Consider the following 27,719-nt stretch of genomic DNA (forward strand, 5'->3'; position numbering starts at 1 on the left):
ATTCCTGAGACATACTTAAGGCTGTGAAATAACCTCTATAACCCAGTCAGTTTATTGTAAGATGTAAACCTGACAACTACAAATCCAATATGGAATATTTCCAACTATAGTAAAATGAGGTATTTACATTGTGGAAAGGTGAAAAAGGAACCAGAAGGCTACATGAAAAATATGAAATGTGTTACAATAAGGTGAAGAAATGTATAATTGCCTGAACTATGGGCTTAAATTTAATATCTATATTACAAGATTACAATTATGATAAATGTTACATATTCTGCAAGCAGATCTATATATTAACATGTTAACACCATTATATTTTCCTTAGAAATGTACTGTTTTTAAGTATACAGGAAAAGGAAACTATACATATATATTAAATTCTATATGAACAATATATGAAGCTACTTTATATTTTCAAAACTTGCTATGAATTGTTAGCAACAATATCAACAGACCATCTATTGGACTCAATACCTTTATCACATTGATGTTTATAATATGTACAATAAATAAAACTGAATTTAAGAAGTAGAAGGCAGCTCTACCCTTTTGTGCTTTTAAAAATCAATTTAATTTTCCAAAATCAAAACATATTTTAAAAAGAGAAAGGAATGAAGTGAATGAAGTGTGATGCCATACTGAATCAAAATGCATAAAATATTTGACCCCTAAGTGGAACTAAACATTCCAGCACTGGCAGCACCCCAAAAGCTGCTGAATAAGAACATTAGGAAGGATATAGGAATTTATAGGAATTGGCTTGTTGATAACCTAATGGCTCCCAAGGAGACTGTATCTCATCTACAAAAGGATGCCATCTGTTGAAGAGGGTGCTGCCAATGTCTGAATTCACTCTGAGCAATGTAGTTTTTCGCTCTGTCTTTCCTACAGTGTCCTTCAAAATATCTTCACTGTAGTTTAATATTAAATATCTATCCATTCTCAGGCTAAAAGTTTATATAAACTGGATCATGTTCAAGAGTGTAAAATGAATTTTAAGTGTGTGTGTGTTTTGGAGCACATTTTTACATTAGGGTAATATTTCACAATTTATATAAATGAGAAGAATTATACACATGTATTTAAAGCATAGTAAATACATAGAATTCTGGGAAATATTCAAATTGACCACAGTGTCATTTATACAGTAAATATTTAATATTTTAATAAAGGAATATAAGAATTAACAGAAAAGGAAGGAAGGAAGGAAGTAAAAGGAAAAGGAAAAGAAAGAAAGAGAAAGAAAGAAAGAAAGAAAGAAAGAAAGAAAGAAAGAAAGAAAGAAAGAAAGAAAGAAAGAAAGAAAGAAAGAAAGAAAGAAAGAAAAAGAAAAGACAAAGCCAGACATGCAGGAAAAAAAGCTTCAAATTTTCTTTACAGCAGTATAAGCATAAATTTACTTCTTATTCTATGGTTACAGTATAACTTTCTTTTTTTCCTATAATCTACTTTTTTCTAACCATCAAAACTGTAATGTATTGGGCTTGCTTGTTAACACCACGTGGTAACAGCTGGTAGGTTGCTAGAGCAGGGAGCCAGCTAACGGCTCCCAGCATCTCAGACAACCCATCTCCAGTGCTGCTATTGGTTGCCCCTAGGCGGCAATAGGTTGTTTCAAACCTATTGGCCGCCACCTAGGGGCCAAGGTATAAATTGCTGCATCTGCAGCCCTGTTCTCTAGTTCAGATCCTGCAAGCAATAAGCCATGCTCTTTGCTGAACTCACTCACCTCGTCTTCATTCCTGCACAACGAACCCAGTACACAACAAAAACCATGTTACATATGCTCATTTTCACACAAAAAGTCTACAGTTTTCTAATCAATAAACTTAATGTTTTTGACAACAGAGTCATTTCAATACATCTGGGTAACTCTTCTTTTCTTGAATTTAGTGCAACATATTTTTGTATCAAACAGCTACAAGGTTACAAAAATATATTTGATCACAATGAGATTAAAAAAAGAAAACAAAGCAATAGATCTTTCATGAGCAACAAAGACTCTGTCCCACGATAATCAGTTCTAACAATTGCCAATTTTAAACTTTTTCTCCCTGGGTATCTGTCAGCCAGTAAAGAATAGTTTAATATAGTTTACAGCTGAAGCATCCACAAGCATATTTGATCTTCTGGTTCAGACCACTGTCCAAAACAATATTAATGTGGAAAGACATTTAACAGGGTCACCCTGAAGTTCAAAATTATTATGGCAACAATCAGAAGATCAGTGTAAGATATTTCTGCAATATTCAGTGAAGATTCATGGATCAGTAGGCAGTACTGGCATGAAAATCATTAAAAGAGCAAACTTTGGGGGAGGTAAGAGACCTTGAAAGAGCAAACCAGAGTCTTCATGTACTGTACATAGTGCAGATGTTTTTGAAAAAGTGAATAGAAAACTTAATATTTGGTTTGACGGTGCCCTATTTTTCACTTTTTCTCTGTTCAGCTGAACATCATAATTAAGCTTTACATGTTAGGATACAGTCTGCTAAACCTCTTGTTCACAACCATCCAATCTAGTTATTCTGTTCCTTTCCTCTTTCCCTTCCCCTTCCCAGGAGGGAGTTAAATAGCTGCTGCCATATACTGAAGCAAGCAATGGAATGTGGGGGTGGCTCTCACAGTGCAAGCACAGAGAAACTGGATTTTTTTTTTAACTTTCTCCCTGCAAGCTTCCCAGAACCAAAGACTTTTTGTTAGTGGGAAGGTGGCAAGGAATGTAGAAGCTTTGGCAATCATATCAGTTCCTCCCAGATCCCCTCTTGATTTCTGGGAAGCTCCGAGGGGGCACTGAAAATAATCCTATGAACATTGCTTACTGTAGCAGCATGGTAGTGGCACTTATTCAGCAAAAGGATCCTGAAATTTCCTTGAGAATAATGGCTTTTGGCAATAGCCCACCTGAGGTACCTTGCTGACAAAGTTTTGTCCTAGTTGAGGTACCTTTATTGATAATGTATCTGCCCTATGATGCAGCATTTCACCTAAATAAAAATTATCAAATTATCAAACAGGGACAAGAATTTTAGAAGTACATAGATATGGGTACTTTTAAAAAAAAGTATGGCTATATAGATTCAAAGCTAAGACCATCCACCACCTAATTTTTTCAGTATACAGTATTTTGGCACCTAAAATTCTTTGTTTATCCATGAATCTATATGGGGCATTTCCATTTCTATAGAAACAGAAACTGAGCTTTCACTAATAAAATATCTTCAGTTATGTTTATGAATAATAATTACTCAACCATAAAGAAGATATGTAAAAATGAAAATATTTTTTATAAAAGTTTTATTATTATTTTTTTTAAAAAAATACAGTCTTTAGTGCTTAGTAAACAACATGTTGTCTGATTTCAAATATTTAACATTAACTTTTTTAATATAAATCTGTTCAATGCTACACAATCCGCCCTGAGTCCTACGGGAAAGGGCGGTATATAAATTCAATAAAATTAAAATAAATTAAATTAATTTTTTCCCCTGATTCTCCTTTCTTCTCCATATTTTTTCTATTTTCCCTTCATTACACCATTACAATTTTTGGTACTATTAATGTATACAAAGTTAGATATAAGCATCTTCGTCATATTTTACTAATATAATACAAATAACAATAATATCAATTCATGTCAATAATGTCAATTCAGAGGAAGACGCGTGCCGCCCTAAGAAGAGCGAGACGAGAGCAAGAGCAAGACCAGCAGATAGTTATGGAATCTCCAAAGTGTATTTACAGTGAAGATGTGGGAGGGGCGCGGTCCAAAGAAGTTTTGGGGGTCATGACAGACGTGCTCCAAAAGTTTTGGGGCGTTAAGATTGCTGATTAAAATTTTAAATTAGTATCTTAATGGATTAAATTTATCATAGAGGAGAAAGAAAGTTTTTTTTTAATATTTAACACAATTTAAGATGGATGTTATTTGCTTGTTAGAAAAGTATATTAGGGTTATGGACTAAAAGTATGTGTTGAACTAAGAATGGGTATGCAAGCTCCTAATTAACAACAAGTTGTCTTACAGACTGCTTAAACCTTTTTTTTTTACTCTTTTTATTTGAACTCAAGGATGACTTGGAACTGCGAGACATTTGGTGCGATACATGCAAGAATTATTTTTGATTATGGTTTAGTGTGGTTGGAGATTATTAAGGCTAATAGATAGGCGCTTTTGGCGCATAACTGAGAATTTGTTTATTTTTTTTTCTTTGAAATTAATATGAATAAGGACTGGGATTAAGAAAATCTATTTTGAGTAAAGCTCCTTTCTGTTTTTCTCTTTTTCTTTTTTACTTTATTTGTAATATTAATATTGTTTGTATTCATTTTACATGAGCTAGAGAGAGATAGAACTAATAGTTTATTGCTGATAACATAGGGGTGCTTATGTTTGTTTTTTGATTTTATACCCTGTATTTAGCTCTGGGAAGTCGGGGGGGGAGGAGGGAATGGGGGGAAGGGATAGGGAGGGTGGGGTGGGGGTGGGGGAGGGGGGATTAAAGTCAAAATGTATTGTAAAACTTTTTAAATAAAAAAAAATGTCAATTCATTAATCAATATCATGTTTTTCGTACTCCTGTTAAAGTTTGATTTCCCATCAGTATTTGAAATATCTTTATCAGTTGTGATTTCATCAATATTAATTACATTTATATAGCTGAAAGTTTTATTCACATCAATCCTCCTCTTATCTTCATATTTCCCATATCAAAAAAGAGAAAAAATGCTATCTTAATTCTAAATCAAATCTTTCATTGTAAAAGTCTGCATCTAAAAGTCTTCCATTCTTTTAAACTTATTCAAAAAAGCATTTAAGCATATAATGCCCCCTCTAGAAGATCAAGTCTTCTGTTTTTTAAATCTGACTCTTACTTTCTTTCTTTGCCAAGTCATTTTCCAAGCCAGGGCAATTAGATCGCCCAGGAATTTTCTATTTTTGTGAAAATTGCTTGGCATGAGGAAAACAATTTGGGTAGGGTATTTTTTGGGGGGTGGGGATTCTGCCCATTTATATTCCTTAAACAACTCCCAGTTCTTTTCTCCCCCCATTTCTCTTTTCATTTCCTGTTTGTCAAGTTGTGACATTTCCCTTAACAGCTCTATATTTCCTTTTTTAAAATCTTTTTCTTGTTTATATTGTCTAAATTGTTTTTAGTCTCATTATGATTTCTTTTTATATTCTCTTTGCATTCAACAATTGTTTGGTGGATTAGTTGTAGCATAGAATATATTTCTTTCTGGAAGGTGTTTGTTTTTTCTTGAGACATCATTCCTGGACATTGGGTTTCTGGTCTTTATATGTATCCTTTATAATCCAATAAATGCCAAAGTATAAATTCAGTTCTGAAGGTAATATTTTATAGTAATCCCTTGTCTTAAGTATCCCCAAAATTGTAAATCAGGCAAGGTTGTAATCCACAGTGTTCAAAGAGTTCAAAATGTTCAACCTCCCTGAAAGCAGGTCAAAAGTCTCTGCCAGCCAGGCGTAGTCCAAAGTCAATTTTTTCTTTCTCTCCCACTAGCTCTTGAAGTTGAAAGTCCAAGCTCGGTAGGTATTTATAATCCAAGAAGGTCAGGATGATAAGTATGCCAAAATATTTTCTTTTATTGCCAGATGTTCTCCTGGATAGGAATCACCAAACAAAGCAAATTATAGTGGTATACACAAATTCACCACTAGATGTCATTCAAAGTCCATTTTCCACTTTTAAAACAAAGGATTGGTTTCTTATATTTCGCCTCAATTTTTTTCCAAAGAGAAAGTCTTAACAGTTATCTCAGTTCCAAATTTATCAAAACTGTAGCTTTATGTTATTTCCACTTCAATATTGTATGTTTCTGTTCCCCATAAAATTAAAATGCCGCTTCCATTTACATTTAGAGCTTTTTTGCTTCTTGGGAGACTTTCCCAGGAAATTCAGTTGTAAAATAGTAAAGAAAGGACCAATATTCTCACCCAGTTCCAGACATGCTGTTTGCGATGTATTAAGCAGTACTTTTTTCCTCTTCAGTTGTCAACAGCTAATGGCTGAAATTTAGCCAGTCTTTCCCCTGCTGTTTTGGAGGGCTTTCCTTGGGTTGATTTCCGTGATCAACAAGGCACCCTTCTTCATCACCTCTTGGGGGTGATTTTAGGCCCTTTTTAGGGCCCCCAGGAGGGCAAAATTGGGCGTGGAAGACAGAGCCCTGCCTTCCTGCATCCCATCCTGCCACGACGCAAACCAGAAGTCCTAAAAATGAAAATATTTACTATGTTTGGTTACCCAGACTTCCTTTATTTATACCTTCCCTACAGCCATAGCTCCATTCCAGCTTAATGTTAACTTTCAACCCAAGTTTTTCACTCTCCTTCTTCACCCATAACAAGAGGCTCTTTAGTTCTTCTTCACTTTCTGCCATTAGAGTGTTATCATCTGCATATCTTAGGTTGTTGATATTTCTTCCGGCAATCTTAATTCCAACTTTTGATTCATCTAGCCCTGTCTTTCTCATGATGTGCTCTGCATATAAGTTAAATAGGCAGGGTGACAGTATACAGCCTTGCCGGACTCCTTTCCCAATTTTGAACTAATCAGTGGTTCCGTGTCCAGTTCTCACTGTTGCTTCTTGGCCCACATATAGGTTTCTCAAGAGACAAATAAGATGGTCTGGTACTCCCATCTCTTTAAGAACTTGCCACAGTTTGTTATGATCCACACAATCAAAGGCTTTAGCATAGTCAATGAAGCAGAAGTAGATGTTTTTCTGGAACTCTCTAGCTTTCTCCATGATCCAGCATATGTTGGCAATTTGAACTCTAGTTCCTCTGTCTCTTCGAAATCCTGCCTGTACTTCTGGTAGTTCTCGATCCACATACTGCTGGAGTCTAGCTTGTAGGATTTTAAGCATAACTTTACTAGCATGTGAAATGAGTGCAATGGTGCGATAGTTTGAACATTCTTTGGCGCTGCCTTTCTTTGGAATTGGAATGTAAACTGATCTTTTCCAATCCTGTGGCCACTGTTGAGTTTTCCAAATTTGCTGGCAAATTGAGTGTAGCACTTCTACTGCATCGTCTTTTAAGATTTTGAATAGCTCAGCTGGAATACTGTCACCTCCACTAGCTTTGTTGTTGCTCAGCTTTTCTAAGGCCCACTTCACTTCACATTCTAGGATGTCTGGCTCAAGGTCAGTGACCACCTCACTATGATTATCAGGGATGTTAAGCTCATTGTTGTATAGTTCTTCTCTGTAATTTTGCCACCTCTTCTTAATCTCTTCTGCCTCTGTTAGGTCCCTGCCATTTTGGTCCTTTATCATGCCCATTTTTGCATTAAACGTTCCCTTCATCTCTCCAATTTTCTTGAAAAGATCTCTGGTCCTCCCTATTCTATTGTCTTCTTCTATTTCTTTGCACTGTTCATTTAAGAAGGCAATTCTCTGGAATTCTGCATTCAATTGGGCATATCTTTCTTTTTCTCCCTTGCCTTTCACTTCCCTCCTTTCCTCAGCTATTTGCAAAGCTTCCTCAGATAGCCATTATGCTTTCTTGCATTTCTTTTTCTTTGGGATGGTTTTGGTTGCTACCTGTTCTACAATGTTGCGAACCTCTGTCCATAGTTCTTCAGGCACTCTGTCTATCGGATCTAATTCCTTTTTAGTCCATTTTAGTTCGCTGATACCTAAGATGTCGATGTTCAGTCTTGTCATCTCTTGTTTGACCACGTCCAGCTTTCCTTCATTCATGGATCTTACATTCCAGGTTCCTATGGAGAAAAAATCTTTACAGCATCGGACTTTCCTTTCACCACCAGACACATCCACAGCTGAGCGTCCTTTTGGCTTTGGCCCAGTCCCTTCATTCTTTCTAGCACTACTAGTACTAGCCCTCTGCTCTTCCCCAGTAGCATATTGGACGCCTTCCAACCTGAGAGGCTCATCTTCCAGCGTCATATCATTTTGCCTTTTGGTACTGTCCATAGGGTTTTCATGGCAAAGATACTGGAGTGGGTTGCCATTTCCTTCTCCAGTGGATCACGTTTTGTCAGAACTCTCTGCTATGACCTTTCCGTCTTGGGTGGCCCTGCATGGCATAGCTCATAGCTTCATTGAATTTCGCAAGCCCCTTTGCCACGACAAGGCAGTAATCCATGAAGGGGATTTAAACATATATTAACTGTGAAAGAGCAATTTGCATAGTTTTTATGATCATGTAAGTCTAATGGGCTGGTGTGCGTGTGTGTGTTTGTGTGTGTGAACAAGTTCTCAAGTTACAGTTTATAAATTCTTAGACTGTTCATCTAGATTTAGTAAATGAATTAATGTAATAGATCACAATTAAAATTCTTTATTTTTTAAATTGCTTTTTAACTCACCATTTCAGCAACATGAGGAAAAAACCCAGACACTCTGTTACTTCTTGTATCATTTTTTAAATTAGTGTTCTGATATGCTTAGGCAACAAACACAATATATTAAAGAAGACTGGTCAATTATAGTGAGACATCTATGCGGTGGTATTGGTAATAACAGACATTTTCTTTCTTTCTGCACACACGTGTGGCCCACTAAGAACCATCAATGCATGATCATCTTGATGCTGATTTTCAAAAATCATCAAGTATCAAATAAACATAGTAGAAGTCCAAACATCAGGCAGTGAAATTAAGTCTATAGTAGATTTACTAGAGCAAACTAAATATCTTAAAAAAATGCTTCACTCAGAGACAATTAATATTCTATTTCTTTTTCTGAGATGAGTTAAAGAACTGAATGTCCACAAACAATAAAACATATTATCCTCCTGCTCCATCACCAAATGACAAGTTTGAGCAAAGAGGCTTTCTGAATTCTGAGTTTGCAAGAGGGAGGCGGAGGAAACGAAGCTTATCCATGTAATTGCATTTCCTATTAAATTTGCAGGCACATTTCATCTTTGCCATGTGGTGTCCCTAAATTAGCAGGATCTACAAACAGAAGCTGAACTTATTACTCTGAACAAAAATGAGTCCAAGTTTAGCATCCACGAGCAATTCATTGCCCCATAATTATATCAAATGTGAAAACTGTCCATTGTTTACAAAAGCTGCCTCTGTTGTCACAGATGCAGTGCTGAGAATGAAATTTTTCCAAATTACTTTCAACTGGTAGAGAAGCAAAGAGGATTTTAAAAAAACAAACAAACATTATTTTAAAACATTTTTAATGCAACTCACCAAAAAAATTCAAATGAAATACTTAAATAAAATAAGACATAAGAACCTGGAAGGATTTTCAAATAAATTAAATGTGTGTCTTTATATTTACATTATGTTGTCCCTATAGCTAAAATAGTAATCAGTTTGATTCAGTGGTTAGGATATCAGGCTGGAAACCAGTAGATTGTGGGTTCTAGTCCTGCTTTATTTTATTTATTTTATTTTATTTTTAATTCCATTTATATCCCGCCCTTCTCCGAAGACTCAGGGCGGCTTACAAGCTTAGCAGTATGCCTAAAGCCAGCTAGGTGACCTTGGGTCAGTCACTTTTTCAGTCATAGGAAGGAGACAATGACAAGCCGGTTCTGAAATCCTGTCAAGAAAAGTATCCAGGCATTTGCCAGGTATTACCACTGTCTCAAAAGGCACAAACAAATACATATACACACAGATAAAAACATGGCAACAATCAAAATAAATAATTAGAAAATAATAATAATAATACAGCATTACTTTTACTGCAGGCTGAAATTTATACAAGCTAAATAATGGCAATTGGTGACAGAATAGGCTGAATGCTACCTCCTTTAAAGGAGTCATGAATATACTCTGCAACCATTTTTTGTTAATGACCTGCCCTCTTGATATTGCTTTTCTCATCTTCACTTGACAGTTGAAATAACTTAGTCAATTTCAGTTATTCCAATTCTAAAGTAGTGTTTTTTTCTCTTTTCCTATTACTTTTCTGATGTGGACACAATTTAATATGCTTCACTGAAAATTGATAACGTGGTCAAAAATTGAGATCTGCCTACTCCCAAGTGACCACTTTAGTCCTTCCCATCTAGTTAAGGGATTCTGTTCTCCATGACCATTTAACTTAGACTGAAGTAGAGCCCAGATACCTGGATTCTACAGTCATCTGCCTACAAAATGCCTGATCATCATGTTTTAGAATCCTTATCAAATCTTACATAGGCCTTTAAACACATTGGTATAGATTGGTATGGATCAGACTGGAAGGACAGTGAGCAAGTATGGTGGGTAATGATTCCCTGAACTCAGATCTGCCTTGAGGAAGAAAGACCGACCACTACCTTTTCCAATTGAAACATTTTTATTCATACTCTATCAGTTCCTGCCAAAGTTTTGCTATGTGTGGACATCCTTTTGAACAAAGATATATTTTTCGGCAGCATTTCCATCAGCAATATTACAGTTGGAAAGAAAATAACTGTTCTTGTGTTATAGTTTAAAAGATAAAAGAAAATAGAGGCAAGAAAATAAGAAAATGAAACTGCATGGTTTCAGCTCTTAATTAGTATAACCCTGGCACATAAGCACAGTCTGCATCTGCTAGCATAATTCTAAGCACTAAAATAATCCTTCAATAGGAATTCTGGGAAGTTAGGTGATGAATTGCAAGCAGCTGCATGTTAATTGCATAGTCAGGATTTTATAATAAGCCTGTAGGTAAAACATATCTGCATATTTTTTTTCTTTAGATACTGAAAATATTCCTTGATTTTCTCCCACTTTAAGTGATTTATTTTTGCTTCTTTCTCTTGGAACTCTAATGAAACGTAATGAAGGCCTACATAGGCTGGGATTTGCCAACATTAAAGTGCAATAATACATTATATAATTTTATAGTATGATAAGGATAGCTCCTTTAAGAACATTTGGAAACTCCACTGATCCACAGTGTGACAACGCAGGCAGTTTTGGATATTCCATAATACAGTTTATCATATAACACTACTGTTCCATGAGATGTATACTGGCATCTGGGTATAATTCAAGATGTTGGATTTCACCTATATATCACAGGCCAGATTATTTGTGGGACCATCTGGCTGCAATTGTTTCTGTTCATCAGAATCAACAGGATAAATATGCTTTGATTCCTTCCGTTAAGCAATGCCCTCCTGTATGGCCCAAAATTCATGCCATCAATGTTGTGGAACTTGCCCTGTAGAACAGCTTCTGCCTGGGAATATGTGTAGTTCTGCTGCTGCTACCCTGTCATAAGACCTGATTGTTCCCTCAAACATTTGACTATTATGTTTTGGGTTTTACTTATAGTTTACTTATATTAAAAGATGGAATGGCCTTTTTTAGACATATGCACATATTGATTGATCATGTCTGAAAATTTGTTTTAATGAATTAAGTTATTTATTTATTTATGGTTCATTATAATGGTTCATTTTACCATTAATCCAAGATCTTTTTCCTTATGAATGATTGCTTAGGTATGAAAGCTGGTTGAGTGACTTTGGGTCAGTCACTCTCTCTCAGGCTAATTCACCTCACAGTGTTGATGTTGGGGGGGAAAAATGGTGGATCTGCATACCTTAACTCATTGTTCCTCCTTCCCAGACTTAAAACAGCCCATGGATCACTGTCTGGGCCCAGACTCACCCCTCGCTGACGTTGGGGTTTCCTTATGCCCAGAGGAGGAGGATTTGTGCCACCCACAGCTATCTTGGTGTTGGTCTCAGGCTAGGTCAATCTCTACTTCATCCACCAGGATATACCAGTGTTGTATGGTGCATGGGACCCCACATGACATGCAGGTGTGGTAGACATCATTGTTGAGGCCATCTTTGAAGCAATCAATCAGGATGCTTTCAGGCCATGTGGCTAGTCAGCATGTTAGAACTCCTGGGTGTATGCAGCCATCAATGGCTGACCTTGGGTGATGTTCTTTATCTGGGTCCAATCCTTCTGCTCCACCAGTGGGTCCTCAAACCATTGGCGAAGTGCTGCCATGACGTAGTCGTAGTTCCACAGCTGGGGGCATCATCATTATGGAGGGAGACCATCTATTCAGCTGCTGCATCCTCAAGAGCCATGGTCACACATCTTTCTTGGATTGCCTCCATCCCCAATTCAGCCCCATACTCCTGCATGTAGTTCCAGACTTGCACCAAAAAGAACCTCAGTTGCTTGGAGTTTCCCCTGTACTTTACTCCCAAGGCTAGGACCTTTGGAGTCTGGTGTCTCTGAGGGGCAGCTCCTGCAGGTGGAGGGGCTCATACAACTGCTGCTGGTGGCATTGCTGGTGCTGGCACTGGTCCAAGCAGAGCTGGTGGGACTGTGCCGGGTTGACTGTTAAAGCAGACTGTGCCTAACGTCAGGGCTGCCTCTGATCAATCCCTAGGAAAGACAACCCTTGACTCCATAGTTTCAGGAAAAAAAGGTATTGTAATTACCATTCTGAATAATTTTGTGTAAACAGCAAACTTGGCCATTCAATTAATTACACCCAATTCCAGATCATTTATAAAAATGTTAATAAAACACCAATCCTTGGAGAAAATTCTGGGAGATCCACTTAGTTACACATTTCCATGCCCAGAAATGTACTTTACTCCTATTCTTTATTTTCTATATTTTAGCCAGATGGTTATCTACAAGAAGACCTGTATCATTATTCCATAGCTGTTAAACTTACTGATACTCTTTGATGGGGAACTTTATCAAAGGCCTTATCAAAGTAGCTGATGTCTACTGACTTGTCCTTATCCATATGTTTATTAACTACTTAAAAATTGAGTAGATTATTGAGTACTTTCCCTTAGTGAAGCCATCTTGAATATGTCTGTGTCTCCAAATGTTGACAATTTTATCTTTCCCATAACAGATGTTAAGCTGACAGGCATTTAATAAGCCTTTCTTAAAAATGGAGTTACATTGGCCATCTTCCAGTCCTCAGCTACAGAGGCTGAGTTTGGAGGCAGGATGCATATTATAGTTAGAAGACTCACAATCTCAGCTTTAAACCCCTTTAATAAACCTTGGGTGGATGCCTCCAGGGCCTGGTGATTCCTTCTGGTATTTTCCGAGATTTAGGAATGCTTAAGTACATGAACTTAAAAAATGATTTTTGAGGAAGCAATATATAATTTGTAATACAGATATAGAATCTACTGTATATTTATAAGCTTATTAATTTATAACTTTGGAAAATAAATCTGCTATTTTGTTTATTTCTATTGTTTATATAAAAACAGTTAAAGAGCCAGTTTGATGTAGCGATTAAGGTGGTGGCCTAGAAACCAGGATGTGAGTTCTAGTCCAGCCTCAGGCAAGAAATCTGGCTAGGTGACCTTGGCCAGTCACTTTCTCTCAGCCCAACCCATCTCAGGGATGTTGTGGGGGGAAAAAATCAGAGGAAAGAGATTTTTATAAGTGCCTTCTTTCTGGGTCTGACAAAGAGTGATTGGTAGAGGGTCACTCAGCTGACTTTGTGCCTAAGATAGAACTAACACTCACAGTCTCCCAATTTCTAGTCTGATGCCTTAACCACTACACTAAAGTGGCTGTCATTTATATATTGAATTGTGACAATTGTGTACAATTGTTGTTCAAGTAGATAATATAACAAAAATAAAACTTTCCATCTTAGCGTTTATTAAATTGATGAAGTAGAACCCAAAAAGAACATTCACTCAAAACTGAGCTTTGAACTACAATGAGTATAACTTGTCTAATTCAGCTTGTCTTTACTGGCTTGGTCCCAGGTATACTGCAATATTTAACTGGCATGGCAGCTGAGTTCCTTGCTATCACAGGAGGATTTTACAGCTCAATTAGTCTTCTTAGTAGCAATTTATTCCCTAATATTCAGTTTGAATCCTCCTTCCTGTAACCGAAATCTATTGGTTCATCTCCTGCACTCTGTAGTGACATTGGTTTTGATCTTCTTCTGACATCCTTTCATAGATATTTGAAGTTCATTTACATATGTCTCCATATTCTTCTGTATTCAGTATTGAACATTCTCCATTGCATTACTGAGAGAATGCAAGCCTTAAATTCCACTGAAATGGAGAGTGAACACATTTTTACCTTCCATTCTGTCCTGTTGTACTATCTCTGACCCAGGACTGGATTTCTCACATCATATTGTCTGAAAAATAAAGTCATTAATAACTTAAAATTTTACCTTATACAAATGTAATATACAAATGGAAATTTTATTGCATTCAAAGGGGTTACCAAATTTGTCATATTAAAAACACTTTTAATTGGTTAATTCATGTAATATATAAAATTATTTCTACATAGGATTGGCAATCATACGAGGGTTGAAACTGAAGTATAACAGCTTTCTGCACCAACTTTGGATTTTGGCACCACCCCAGATAGGGGGGGGGGAATCCTTAAGTAATTTTTAATAACATATCTTGTTCCATGAAAGAAATAGCTATTCACATAAATAATGAGGTTAGGCAAAACTGACATCATGCTACATAAAAGTGAGGGTAGAGGGAGCTATAATGAAGATTTATGTATACTTAGTAAATCTTAAAAATGCAGTGTAAAATAATATTTACAAAATCAGTTACTGTATCCATGCAGGGAATGTAACTACTGGCAAGAATGATGGACACAACATACGTTTTTGCTGCAGGAATATAATTGTACAAAGACAAGTGACATTATGCTGAACCTATGTTCTTGTTAATCAAATGAAGCAAAAAAATATAATTATCTTGGGTTGACATGAAAAAAGTAGAAATGGAAAAATGAAAAACATGGCAACTTCAACCAAGTTTTAATAGAAACAATATTGAAAGAGAGTTTAAATGGTGTCAAGTTTTGCATAAACTAATATATACTTGAAAAACGGTTGCCATTATGAAGAAGTAACATGTATATCCTATTAGAGGAATAACTGGCTGTATAATTCTTGACTAGAGTAAATAGTATCACTCTACAAATATCTACAGTCAATTCCTTGCAAATAAGAACTTGATCCATGCAAGTAATATACAGATAGTATATAATATTATGCACATATGTGAGTAAAATATATGATGATACCTTTTCCCCCAAAACTATGAGTAATATTTCAATCAGATAACATAGTGTTTCATACTAAACATAAAAACACATCATATTTATTTGTGGATTATCTTCTCATATGTAAAGGACAAGATTTTAAGCTGAATTTTCACATATCTGTTGTAGCCATTTACATTTTCCCCTTCTACTACATGGAATCTGCATCTGGTTAGTGTTGATAGCTACAGATCAGCATAGTGCAGACATTATTTGAAATGGCATTTAGCAACTCTTTTTATTCAGCAATCCAGGGCTGTAGTTGTGTACTGCAGTTAAATGCCTATTGTCTGCCTCACTGGAGATACAAAATGAAACAACTGAGAGTATGAAATTTTATTTAAATACTTAAAAACATACTTAGGTTTGAACCTAAATAAATTTACATGGCAACATATTAGGGCATCATCTTCTGCAATTTTCCCTCAGCTCGTTTAAAGTGAGCCAATAGAAAATTAAACTAGAACAGATTTTGCTACTAATACCTATTGAATGTGTTTTGACGTGGAGCTGGAGGATGGTGTGACAATGTCCTTATTTTACATGCAGGAAAATAGTAGAAGACTGTTCTCTAACTACCTTTGAAACATCACCAACTAACAAAAAAAAACACCAACCATCTGTCAATTACTACAGAACTTATCCCATCCCCTTCATCTGGCATTTCTCTCAGCCTCAGGATCCTATATTGGAAGAGGTGGCAGGCAAGGAACAGACAAAGCTTTTTGTCTATCAGTTCTCTCCATGGATGCATAACTCATTTGGCAGTTCTAAAACAGGTGATATTGTGCAAACCATATCTCTCTCTCTCTCTCTCTCTCTCTCTCTCTCTCTCTCTCTCTCTCTCTCTCTCTCTCTCTCTCTCTCTCTCTCTCTCTTCCTATATGTCAGCTATTATTCAAGATGCTTTTGAATATGTGTTTATTATTTTTCTAGTTAAGTGATATGCTGTTTTCAATTGAAGCATATTAAATAGCTGATACAGTAAGTGCAGTGGATGGCTCTTTTAGAGGTCTCTTTCTGCTTCAGTCCATAGTGCCTTTCTCCATTCTGTAAGTTAGTACAGCTGTTTTTAAACTCTGCTTCAATGTTCAGAGTACTTAAGCCCAAGTTCAAGAGCGGCCTGATCCAATGGCTGACTGATGCTCTAAGGCTAGGTGAATCATACTATGAAGTGGCAGAGAGAAACTTTCCCCACAGAATCTGCCCACTATTGCTGGCGGGGGCTGGGCTAATGCAAAGACTTTAATTCTCCCACTGCCCAAAGAGAATGGCCTTGAAAAACAGTGCCAAAAGTGAAGAGGTACATCTGTAAATGGTGAGCTGAATCTACTGAATAGAACAAGCAGTATAAACTTCAGCTAGATTGAACTTAAGTTGAACATTTGAATACATACAGACTAAAACTGCTGGTTTATTGCTGCTTATGGGAAAAATGCTACTTTACTAATTAGACTTCCTTCCTTCCTTCCTTCTTTCCTTCCTTCCTTCCTTCCTTCCTTCCTTCCTTCCTTCCTTCCTTCCTTCCTTCCTTCCTTCCTTCCTTCCTTCCTTCCTTCCTTCCTTCCTTCCCTTTCTCCACAATGTACTCTCAACATCCTCACATAAGGGACTTTTCTGAAAAACAATAATGATTGGTAGGATATATGTATTGTGATAAGATGCAAGAATTCAAAGTAAATCTTAAAAATAAAGCATTCATTTCCTTTAATGGAGCCATCTATGCTTTTTCCTGGGCTTTGTTTCCTCTGTGTACATTAACTGCAACTCTTGCTTATAGTGTTTTTTTTTTGTTTTTTTTATTTTAATTCCATTTATATCCCGCCCTTCTCCGAAGACTCAGGGCGGCTTACAAGTTTAGCAGTAGCCTTCATTCTATGTATATGCCTGCTTATTAGGGCTTTCACACACACCCCCAAGCGGCATTATTACAAAGTCAGCTTAATTGCCCCCAACAATCTGGGTCCTCATTTTACCTACCTCGGAAGGATGGAAGGCTGAGTCAACCTTGAGCCTGGTGGGATGCGAACCTGCACTAATTGCAGGCAGCTGGTGTTACTTAAGGAGGCATTAGCCCACTGCTCCACCAAGGCTCTGTAAGTTCTTTGATTTTGACCAGATGGGAGAGGGAAAGAGTGAGTAAGTTTTCAGATTCCAACTATTAATGAGAAAATGCAAATTATTTTAAAAGTTTGAAATTTGAAATATAACTTAAACTTTATAATTTTGATCCATTTTTTCCTTAAATAGCCCAGTAAGTGCTAGAAATAAAATAAACGGAAGTGATCTCTGCCTTCCAAGTAGGAATTGGACAGCATTGTTATCTGATTCACACTTGGAAGGAGTCTTTTTTTTTCTTCCTATTTTTTTTCTATATATTTTGAAAGGGTTTTGGAAGAAAATATTTTAATTAATGCAGCTATTCAGGCCAGAAATTCCAGCTGTTCTTGTCTTTTGCAGAAATAGAAATGTAAACCGTTGAAACAGGCAGCATGTTATTGATGTGATTTTTATCTTTTCAAGATAAAGAGATAGAAGATCATTGTCCCTCAATTTTCATGTAAACTTTTTTGTGTACACTTTACTTTTACAGCTCTAAAGAACTAGAGGTTCTTGGATTTATTGCTTAGGCTACTCCAGGGATGGCTTCAAGTAACAGAAGGCAATAAAATCTGTGTGCATGTGTGTGTGTAAAAACCACACACACACAAACACACACACACACTTCTCTATATATCTATAAAATATTAACACAAAGATTTCAGACATTAACTATGTACACAACTGGTTCATAAATAACAGGTAGCATCAAGCATTCAATCCACTGAGTACTTTGAGCCACACATTTACATCATCATGTAAATGTATACATGACATCAATAATAACTGAAAAAGTAGTCAAGAAATACATCACAGACTAGCAATCAGTATAGTAGCCATGAATGCCTTGGAAAAGCTCTTCAAATGTTGTGATGTATCTACACCTACAACGATCAGAATTATGCAAGCCATAGTATTCCCTGTGATACTCTATGGAAGCAAAAGTTGGCCTTTAAAGAAGCAGGATAGGAAGAATATTGACATACTTGAAATCTCAGATTTCTTAAAATACTATAGACAACTAAGAAAACAAACCGATGGATTATTCCAGGGGTCCTCAACCTGGCTGAGGAATTCTGGGAGTTGAAGTCCACAAGTCTTAAAGTTGCCAAGGTTGGGGACCCCTGGATTATTTGACACAAATTAATTTGTGTCTCGGGTTCTCACTTGAGACACAAATGAGCAGACTTAAATTATTCTATTGAGGACATACAATATTATGCAAAGATATAGCTCTGCAAGAGGCTCTAATGGTGGGAAAGGTAGAAGGAAAGAGAAGAAGAAGATGTACCAGTGGGAAACTTGAAAGAACTAGTTAGAGATAGATTGTCATGGGGAAGATCTATGTGGCTGCTAGGAGTCAAAATGATTTGGTGGAACATAATCAGTCAATCCAATATTGAAGAATTAGCTTCTTAGCAGTAAAAATGACATGAAGAATTCTTTCCATAATCTATCCAGTGATATTGATGCGATATTTAAAGCATGTAGAATACAATCATCTGAAAGTATTAAATATTGTCTGAGAGTTGAAATAATATATATAATTCCTTCTTTCCTGAACACAGTAACATTAGGAGAGTTTTTAAAAAACCCTTATATTTCTCTCTACCAATCCAAACTTTTCTATATACTGTAAATGCAATGGTGTGTAATACATGTAAAATATTTTTGTCAAATAAGCTATACTCTGAAATCTAGAGAAATTTTTGATATTGATATTAAAAAAGTTTCCCATTGTTTAAACAAAATGGAGATCTCCATTTCCTTATTCCATTCATTCTTTAAAATTTGCATATTAATTTGCTTTACCAAAAACATTAAGATAGGAATGATACGATATATACTTTTCCTGAAGACATAGATTTTCAATTTTTAAGATTTAGCTTTCTTATATAGTAAACTTGAAAACTTAGCTGAACTAAGATGCAGATACCAAGGACTGAAGTTACCTAAAATTGACTTTCTGCAATTAGGTTCTTTTAACAATTACAAGTAGCTCATTTCATTACAGAAGAGATTTTTAAAAAATGATTTCAATATGAGAAATTTTAAGGTACTGGAACTAGATGGATTTCCTGCACAATTATATACACATAAACACATTAAACTTGCACCTAAAGTGTACAATTAGACTTTTGAAAATGGCATTTTATGTTCCTCACTTAATAAAATGTATTAGTTATACTGAAACCTGGTAAAGGTCATGATCATCTATTGCACTGATTGATGTAATTTAAAAAAATGTAATTGTTGCTTTAGCTAATAGACTTTCATAAATGATTTCTTCAGTGGTCATGATGAATTATCAAGAGGGTTTTTTACTCCAAAGCTAGACAAAGATCATACACCATTGGTAGCAAATTTCATTGTTTTGAACAAAACCACGCTAGCAAACAAACCAAAACCATAGCTATAACTCTATCACCTGATTTAGAGTTTTTACACACACACACACACACACACACACACGCACACACACACAGACCACCTTGAGTACTTGTCCAAATTCTCTAGGGGAGGGGTATCAAACTGTCAGCCCGCGGGCCAGTTGCATCCTGTGGAGGCCGCACCCATCCCAGTTCCGGCAATGAGAAAAAAGTCACAATATGTTGTGACATGTCACGAGACACGGCGAATTTGACACCCGTGCTCTAGGGGGACCTCCAATTCTTAGGAAAGGTAATTGTCTTTTTTCATCTGCTTTTTCATTTTTGCAAGATGCTCACTTTCTTCTTTGATTTTCAATATTTCTTTAATACCCTAGTCAAGGGTGTCAAACTGCCAGCCCGCGGGCCGGATGCATCATCCAGAAGCCATGCCCACCTCATTGCTGGCAATGGCAAAACTGTCCTGATACGTTGTGCGACGTCCTGTGACATCGCGAGTTTGACATGTCTGCGCCTAGTTTGTACTACAGTTAGTCCTCAAGAAACAACAGCCCAGCTGCTTGAATGGCCACAATGAGTATTCAAAGTTCTGACATCCCAAAATTACATAAGGCCCTGTTTCAAAGTTCCAACAGATGCAGTGCCCTCATGATCATTCACCCTTAAGACAGACCACAGGGATACTGCAGTGCTCCCCCCCATCTTCTCCGCCTTCTGCCCTGATGGAACTCTGCAGCAGCTGGGCCTGCTCCTCATGCCTCCTGGAAGTAGCTACTATTTTCAGCACCCTGACAATTCTTTGTGGAAATGGTAGCTACCTTTGGAGCTTTCTACCCCATTAACTGGCCCTCAAGCAGCTGGCCAGTGTGAGGCTGCAAGCCTCTCCTGGCTCTTGCAGGGTGTTAAGAAACCAGGCCCTCTCTGCCTGCAAAGACAGCAGCTTCAGGATGAGCTTCCCAAATCCTTTCCTTTGCTTTAACCTCCTCCCTCCCCCAGAAAGCCACTATTCTTCAATAATAATTTAAAAAAAGCTGGGAGGGACAGACTTATGGATCTTTCTCCCCTCCCCCAATTAGGTGCAAAAACTAAACTCCCCACCTCTGTTCTCCAATCTCTTATCTCTTTTTTAAAAACTTACCTTGATGCAGGCTGAAGAGTAGAGGAAACAGAAGCAAACGAGGAAAGAAAATCTTTCTGCAGCTTTTTCTCCAGATATTTAAATCTCCCAAAGTTTAGACTAGAGTCTTGTGTGACAAAATGGAGCACACTAGGTCTTTGCAAGCTTTAGCTGTCCTTCTGACTGCCCATAGAGCCCAGCTAAAGGTTAGACTGTAGACCTAATTAATTTGCTTGGGTGAATTGTGGACTAATTTATTAATTGGTCTAACTTGGAACTGATGCCAATGATTTGCTTGGTCATACACTAAATTACATTAACTAAAGTCAAGCATAAGACAATAGCTAAGAGGGGGGGGGAACTCTGTGGTACCTCCCTACCTCACTTCCCTTGGTGACCTAAGATCATGTTTATTTTGCTTAATGAATAAACCTTTGGTGGAAGCAGCTTTTTGCTTTTATACAATATCCTTTTTCTGGACTTTGTTGTTATAATGAATACTGTAGATCATTATGAGCTTGTGGATCAATATTTAGATGTTTCTGAAAATGAAGTTGGTCTTCATTTCTATGAAAGCCAAATGCATGATATTCAGAAGTAAAAGTGAAAGCTGAATAGCTTTAGATTAACTGCCGGTGTGTTTTGGCTACAAAATAATTGTGTAAACTATTCATATTTTAGATGAATACGCAACCATTAATTTGCAGCGATAGTATACATATTAAGCAGTTGGCACATTTCCCCTGATACTACTCTGTTTTATTGAGTTGTAAAGGATGAATTGATTTAATAGCTCTTTGTCCACTTACAGAGCAAAACCATTAATAATTGTTATTTAGATGTAGAATTATGTATTGTCAATTTCATTTAAAAATGCATTAATATTTTCAAAAATACTTGGGATATAATTCTTTGCAGTCATCCACAGTTTAGAAATGAATGTGTACATAATCTGCCAGAAATTAATATACCATAATTGAAATAAACTACTTTGAAAGAAAAGCAACAGCTTAAAAATAAGATTTCCCCACGGGGGGGGGGGGAATGTTGACAATTGCTTTGAAGTATTGCTTGACTTCTGAAATGGAGAACTAGCCCATTTGTGACTTCTGACTTCTGATCTATATCACAACAAATATAAACAAGTTTACTTCCAATAATTCATTCTGTATACACATGCATATGCAAATCTACAAATCATTAATATATCAATCCTTATGTCAGCAAAAAGTTCATAAGTTCATATCCCTTAATTTAAACTTTGGCATTGGTACTGTTTTATAAAACCCTAGTAAGACCAGAGCAACTAAAATGATCAAAGGCCTGGAGACTAAAACATGTGAAGGACAGCTGCAGGACTTGGATTTGGCTAGTGTAAAGAAAAGAAGAAACTGGGGTGACATAGCAGTATTCCAGTATTTGAGGGGCTGCCACAAAGAAGAGGGGGTCAAACTATTCTTCAGAGCTCCAGAGGGTAAGACAAGAAACAATGATTGGAAACTGACCAGAGAGAGAAGCAACCTGAAATTAAGGAGAAACCTCCTAAACAGTGAGGACAATAAACCAGTGGAACAGCTTGCCTTCAGAAATTGTGGGCGCTCCATCCTGGAGATTTTTAAGAAGAGACTAGACAGTCACTTGTCTGAAATGGTATAGGTTCTCCTGCTTGAGCAGGGGACTGGACTAGAAGACCTCCAAGGTCCCTTCCAGCTTCTATTCTATTCTATTCTATTCTATTCTATTCTATTCTATTCTATTCTATTCTATTCTATTCTATTCTATTCTATTCTATTCTATTCTATTCTATTCTATTCTATTCTATTCTATTCTATTCTATTCTATTCTATTCTACTTGGTCAAGCAAACCAACTTTGTACTTCTTCCTTTGCTTTTAACAGTCTTGATCTATAATTCATTCAGATATAATTAGATTTGATTCTGATTTTCTTTTTCTCATCTCAAAAGCTTCCTTGAGATTTTAGCAAATGACATTTGTAAATCCAGTAAGTGGTCATTAGCCAGTTCATTCACTTTGTTTTGTCCTTTGTATTCCACTTTTATGTGATCTCTGTTTTATAATCCACAGTTTTTTTAAAAAAACCAAACAAGCCAGTATTTAAATAATGTTTTATATTCTTTTAGATTTCTGCATCAGATGCAGTTTATTTCATATCTTTATCCTAGAGATCTTCCAAAATATTCTGTTTCACATCTGTCATTTCTTCTTGAGCATCCTTTGGACATAGTTTATCCATAGAAGCTAACATTATTGCTGATGTTGTAGGTGTTAGTTTTTTGTTCCCATTCTTCAAATATCTCCTGGAGTATTTCAAATGTCACACCATTTTCTATAATTTTGCCTCAGTGCTGACTAAAAACAAAAGTAAATTCATTCAATCTGCTCTCTTTCTTGTTTTTCATTGTAGGATCTTTAGTCCAGTGCCCAATTTCTGCTATAACTTTAGGTTAACTAAATAATTTATTTCCCATGAAAGTGCTGTTTATTTATTTATTTCCAAACCCTCATAGCAAAAATCTAAATTCCAAATTTGTCTGGGTCTTTAATTCATTTATAACTTTCTTGGATTAAAGTCTTATATAGTTTTTTGCCATTGGTCTTATATTCTTTAAATTCTTCACCTTAGTTATTTTTTCTTTTAAGCTGGAGCGAAGATAAACTCATCAGGAGGCTTTGAAAACTTGTTTTGAAGATATCTAATGACCTTAAGGGTGGCTCAGTGGGTTAGGATGCTGAGTTTGTCGATCAGAAGGTCGGCAGTTTGGCGGGTCGAATCCCAAGTGCCGCGTAACAGAGTGAGCGCCTGTTACTCCTCCCAGCTTCTGCCAACCTAGCAGTTCGAAAGCACGTAAAAATGCAAGTAGAAAAATAGGGACCACTACGGTGGGAAGGTAAAAGCGTTCCGTGCGCCTTTGGCGTCTAGTCAGGCCGGCCACATGACCACGGAGACATCCTCAGACAAGCGCTGGCTCTTCGGCTTTGAAATGGAGATGAGCACCGGCCCCTAGAGTCAGAAACGACTAGCACGCATGTGCGGGGAAAACTTTACCTTTACCTTTAATGACCTTAAGACAGTACAATTTAGACAATTTCCAGACATAATTGTAAAACAAGATTAGTCAGTTTCCTTCAAAATGCTTTGCCACAGCTGAGAGTGTGATACCTTTTCTTTGTGTCTTTTCTGTGTCCCATCACTTAAACCCACAGAAAAGCATTATCTTGTGGTCTTCTCATGAGGAGCAGTTGTCTTTCCTTATCTGAAGGGGTTCCATGGGGCCAGTTTTCTCACCATTCATTCAGCTGTGGCTACAATATCATTTCACCTAAAGTCCGACTTACACAAGATTATAAGGAAAGGAATAATCATTCCAAAGTATATAAAGCATCTTGATATGATCATGCATAGTAGGAACTTATAGCCTATCCTGTTAAAATTTGGGTAATAAAAAAGGTAAATTGCAGAGTTACATTTCAAAACTCTGATTCCACTGCAAAATGAAACATGGCAATCATTCTTCCTCCTCCCACATTTACAGGATCACTTGTTTAGTTTCTTTATGGTATGTGTCCTTCGATAATCCTAATGTATTCGGAAGAAGCTTCTATATGATCTCCTAGTCTGTTTTCTCTTTCACATTTTAACAGTAAATCACTGGTATGCCATCAGCTATATTTATTGCTATGCCCATTCATAATCAAGCTCTCTTTCCTGGTTCCTTGGAAAAGATGCTATGCCTCTTAGCCTTTTGCAAAGCAATCGGGCAATTTGCCAGTGTTGCATTTTGAAGTACCATTGTTTCTTCTGGCCTATACAAAAACTTGGTCTTATTTATTACTAATCCTCACCTAAATATGAACATTTAATCCCTTTAGTCTGCTTAGCAAATTTATCAGACTTTAACACTAAACACAGAATGTCATAAATACTTTGTCATTTATTAATTCTGAAATTCAAATATTCCAGCTTGGCTGTGTTGCTTCATGAAGCCTGGCATCATGAGCTGTCTACTGAAAAATATAAATCTAAATCACCTTTGGAGAGTTTTTTCCCCAATGTGGTTTCATTAGTTACTATCTTTTTGTAATGTAGCAATTGAGTGACTAGTCAGCTTTATTACTGTCTTTAATCCTTCTGAATGTGAATCTTTGTCACATGCTGAGTATAGACTCATTTAATATTCGTATGTGTTACAAGTTTGAAAGAAAATTGTTTTACTAAATAACTTACTGTTTTATTGAGCTACTTGAAAGACTGGGAAAATCTGTACTGTAAAAAGATAATGATATCATTTGGATTCATGCTGTGGTATTGAGTAAAATAGGTTTTACTATTTAATTCTTAAAAATCAATCTCAGGTATTTTGTAGCTACCATACTTAAATTGCCATACTTAGAGTTCTACAAAAGATGGCTACTGAAATGCCTCTGTTATAGCTCTGAAATAACAATGAATTTTTAAATTTGCATTTTAAACTGAGCATCCCTTTTTAATACAAATAAATAATTAAATAAATATTAAAGGAGATAAAATGCTGGTAGCATCACTTCCATGCATTTCGTGACAGTACACTACCATATCTGACTATTATATCCAAGTTAAAGAAACTAGTCATAAGAAGCATAATCTTTAAAAAATAAATTTCACAAAAAGCAGGTCAACTCTGGAAAAGATCAGATACATAGTGAATGTTAAGTCAGTAATTCTGTGAACTGTTCTATTGGTAAGTGTCAGATCAATGTTTGGCTTTGCAGTCTTATCACCAGTGCTTTTTTTGTAAAAGAAAAAGGTGCCAGAACTCACACATGTCATACAACCCGCCTTGCCTACCCTACAAGGTTCCATCAAAAAAAGGTGCCGGAACTCCGTTCTGGGCGTTCTATGACAAAAAAAGCCCTGCTTATCACCAACTCTGACATGACGTTTCCCCTTTCAGTTCAGAGGGCTCAGAAATCTTGTCTCTTTGGGTATGTCTGAACATTCTGTCTTTTTTACTATTCAATTCTATTATTAGCCTTCAAAGCCATAATGGGCATTTTCTTAGTATTAAGGAAAAGTATTGTGTTTACTAAACAGATTATTTACTTCAAAGCATAGGAAAGCCTTATACATTTCCCAGACAATCCACAATTTTTAACCCATCTTCTGCTGTTATGCTTTGCAATCCAGGTTCCAGAGAACAAAATGCAAACATCCACCAAAGAAAAACACTTGCAGAGGAAATTGGAGTGATTTCATGCCCCACTAAACTATAAATAAAATTTGCCTGATCAACATTTCACCTTATATGTTTAATAAATTCATATTTGAAACAACTGTATACTGGCAGTGGTAGTTCAGAGATTGTTGGAGTGTCATGTTTTTGGTGAGCTCACACTGTAATGCACTGGTCATTGATCATGTAGTGGCAAACCTAACCTAATGGAATAATTAGCGACATTGATACCAACTATCTTAGGCTCACTGATTATTAGTTTTGTGTTAGTAATAGCTACTAGAATAAAGTAGTTTGTGTTCAATATGATTTAATATATCAACTTTATAAAAAAGTATTATTTATGTTTAATCATTAAAGCTATATAAATGATATAGAATATTATGGCTGTTCAATGCCAATTTTTCTAATGAAACTCATTTAGTGTCTACCTTTCTGAGATCAAACTGCAATCTGAAATCAATCACCTACTTCAAGATATCAATGGAACATATAAGGTGAAAAAACTGTAATAAATACAAATCATATTTAGAATTTAGAAGTCTTATACAGGTAATCCCCGAGTTACGAGTGTTCACTTAATGCTCATTCAAAGTTACGTGATGAGCGCCCCCTAGTGCTTATGAGCAAGTCCCAAAATTACAAATATTGTAGCACCTTTATGAGTGACCACAGTGGCTCTGCAACATTCACCCTGGTTATTCTCTCCTTCTCCACTCACGCCTGGGGTTTCCCTAAGCACTAGGCCTTACTCATCCTGTGAAGATTGAGATCCTTTGCTTTCTTGGCTGCTCCAGGCCTTTGGTGCGTTCGCAAAGAATGGAGGCCTAAAGTAACTCAAGATCATGTGAGATCAGTGGGATGTGATCTCACGCTACTGATCTCATGTGATCTCATGGTACTTTAGGCCTCTGTTCTCTGCAACTGAGAATGGAATCGAAGCCAGGGCCTGGATCTGAAGCCAGGGAACACTTCTATGTGCCCCTGCAGCCCGATCCAGGTTCCAGATGTGTTTTCTAGGCCACTACCGCTTGGATCTGAGGCTGGGGGACACTTACATAGCCCTCTGTCAGCCCATTTCCAGATGGCAGTGGCCTGGAAAAGGCCTCCAGAGCCTAGATTGGGCCACGGGGGGCACAGAAGTGTTTTCTGGGCTCAGACCTGGGTAGCAGCAGCCTGGAAAAGGCTTCTGGAGCTTGGATCGGCCCACAGGGGGTGTGGAAGAGTCTGACAGCCTCAGATCTGGGTGGCAAAGGCCTGGAAAAGGCCTCCAAAGCCCATATCGGACCACAGGGGGGCTGCAGAAGCATCCCCCTGTCTCAGATCTGAACAGCAGCAAAAACCGTGGCAGAGAGGAGAAAGTTCTTTTCCAGGTGAGTCCGGTGTGGTAAGAAGGAGGGGGAAGCATGCAGTATCTTAGTGGGTCAGGGAGTCCTTGGGGCCGTCTTCCATCACTAGGCCCTCCATGGCCTTCCCATCCTGAGATCTCAGGTTCGCTTAACGAGCCACACGCATTTTAACAAGCAAGTGAGTGATCTTGTTTGAAGTACAAGATTCATTCTATGAGTTTTCAAGTTACAGGTGGAATGGTCAGGCTCCATTACACTCGTAACTCAAGGACTACCTGAATGCTATTATTACTATTTATTATACTTGTATCTAAATTTCATAATATTTCAAGGCAGTGTCTGTAGCAGTGTTCTCCCATAATGTCACCAAGTCAGTATCTTTGGGAATAAGAAATGAATTAACACAAGGATAATTTTAAAACTGGTACATTGCATTTGTGCCTCTATTAATTAATTAATTAATTAATTAATTAATTAATTAATTAATTAATTAATT

The 27,719-nt window shown here is 36.8% G+C and overlaps 1 protein-coding gene across 1 annotated transcript in view; it reads right to left on the reverse strand.

The window, feature by feature from the left end:
• Positions 1-2,847: 2,847 nt before the first annotated feature.
• The window catches only part of ROBO2 (roundabout guidance receptor 2), a gene marked incomplete at both ends in the record, with an annotated part of 410,756 nt that continues 385,884 nt past the window's right edge, over positions 2,848-27,719 (reverse strand). The window contains one exon of the mRNA XM_081326352.1: positions 2,848-2,990. Coding sequence (XP_081182478.1) covers positions 2,848-2,990 — 143 coding nt within the window. The remainder of the gene's footprint in view (positions 2,991-27,719) is intronic.

The sequence above is a fragment of the Vipera berus genome (assembly GCF_964194415.1).
Source record: "Vipera berus genome assembly, chromosome: 4".
NCBI lineage: Eukaryota > Metazoa > Chordata > Lepidosauria > Squamata > Viperidae > Vipera > Vipera berus.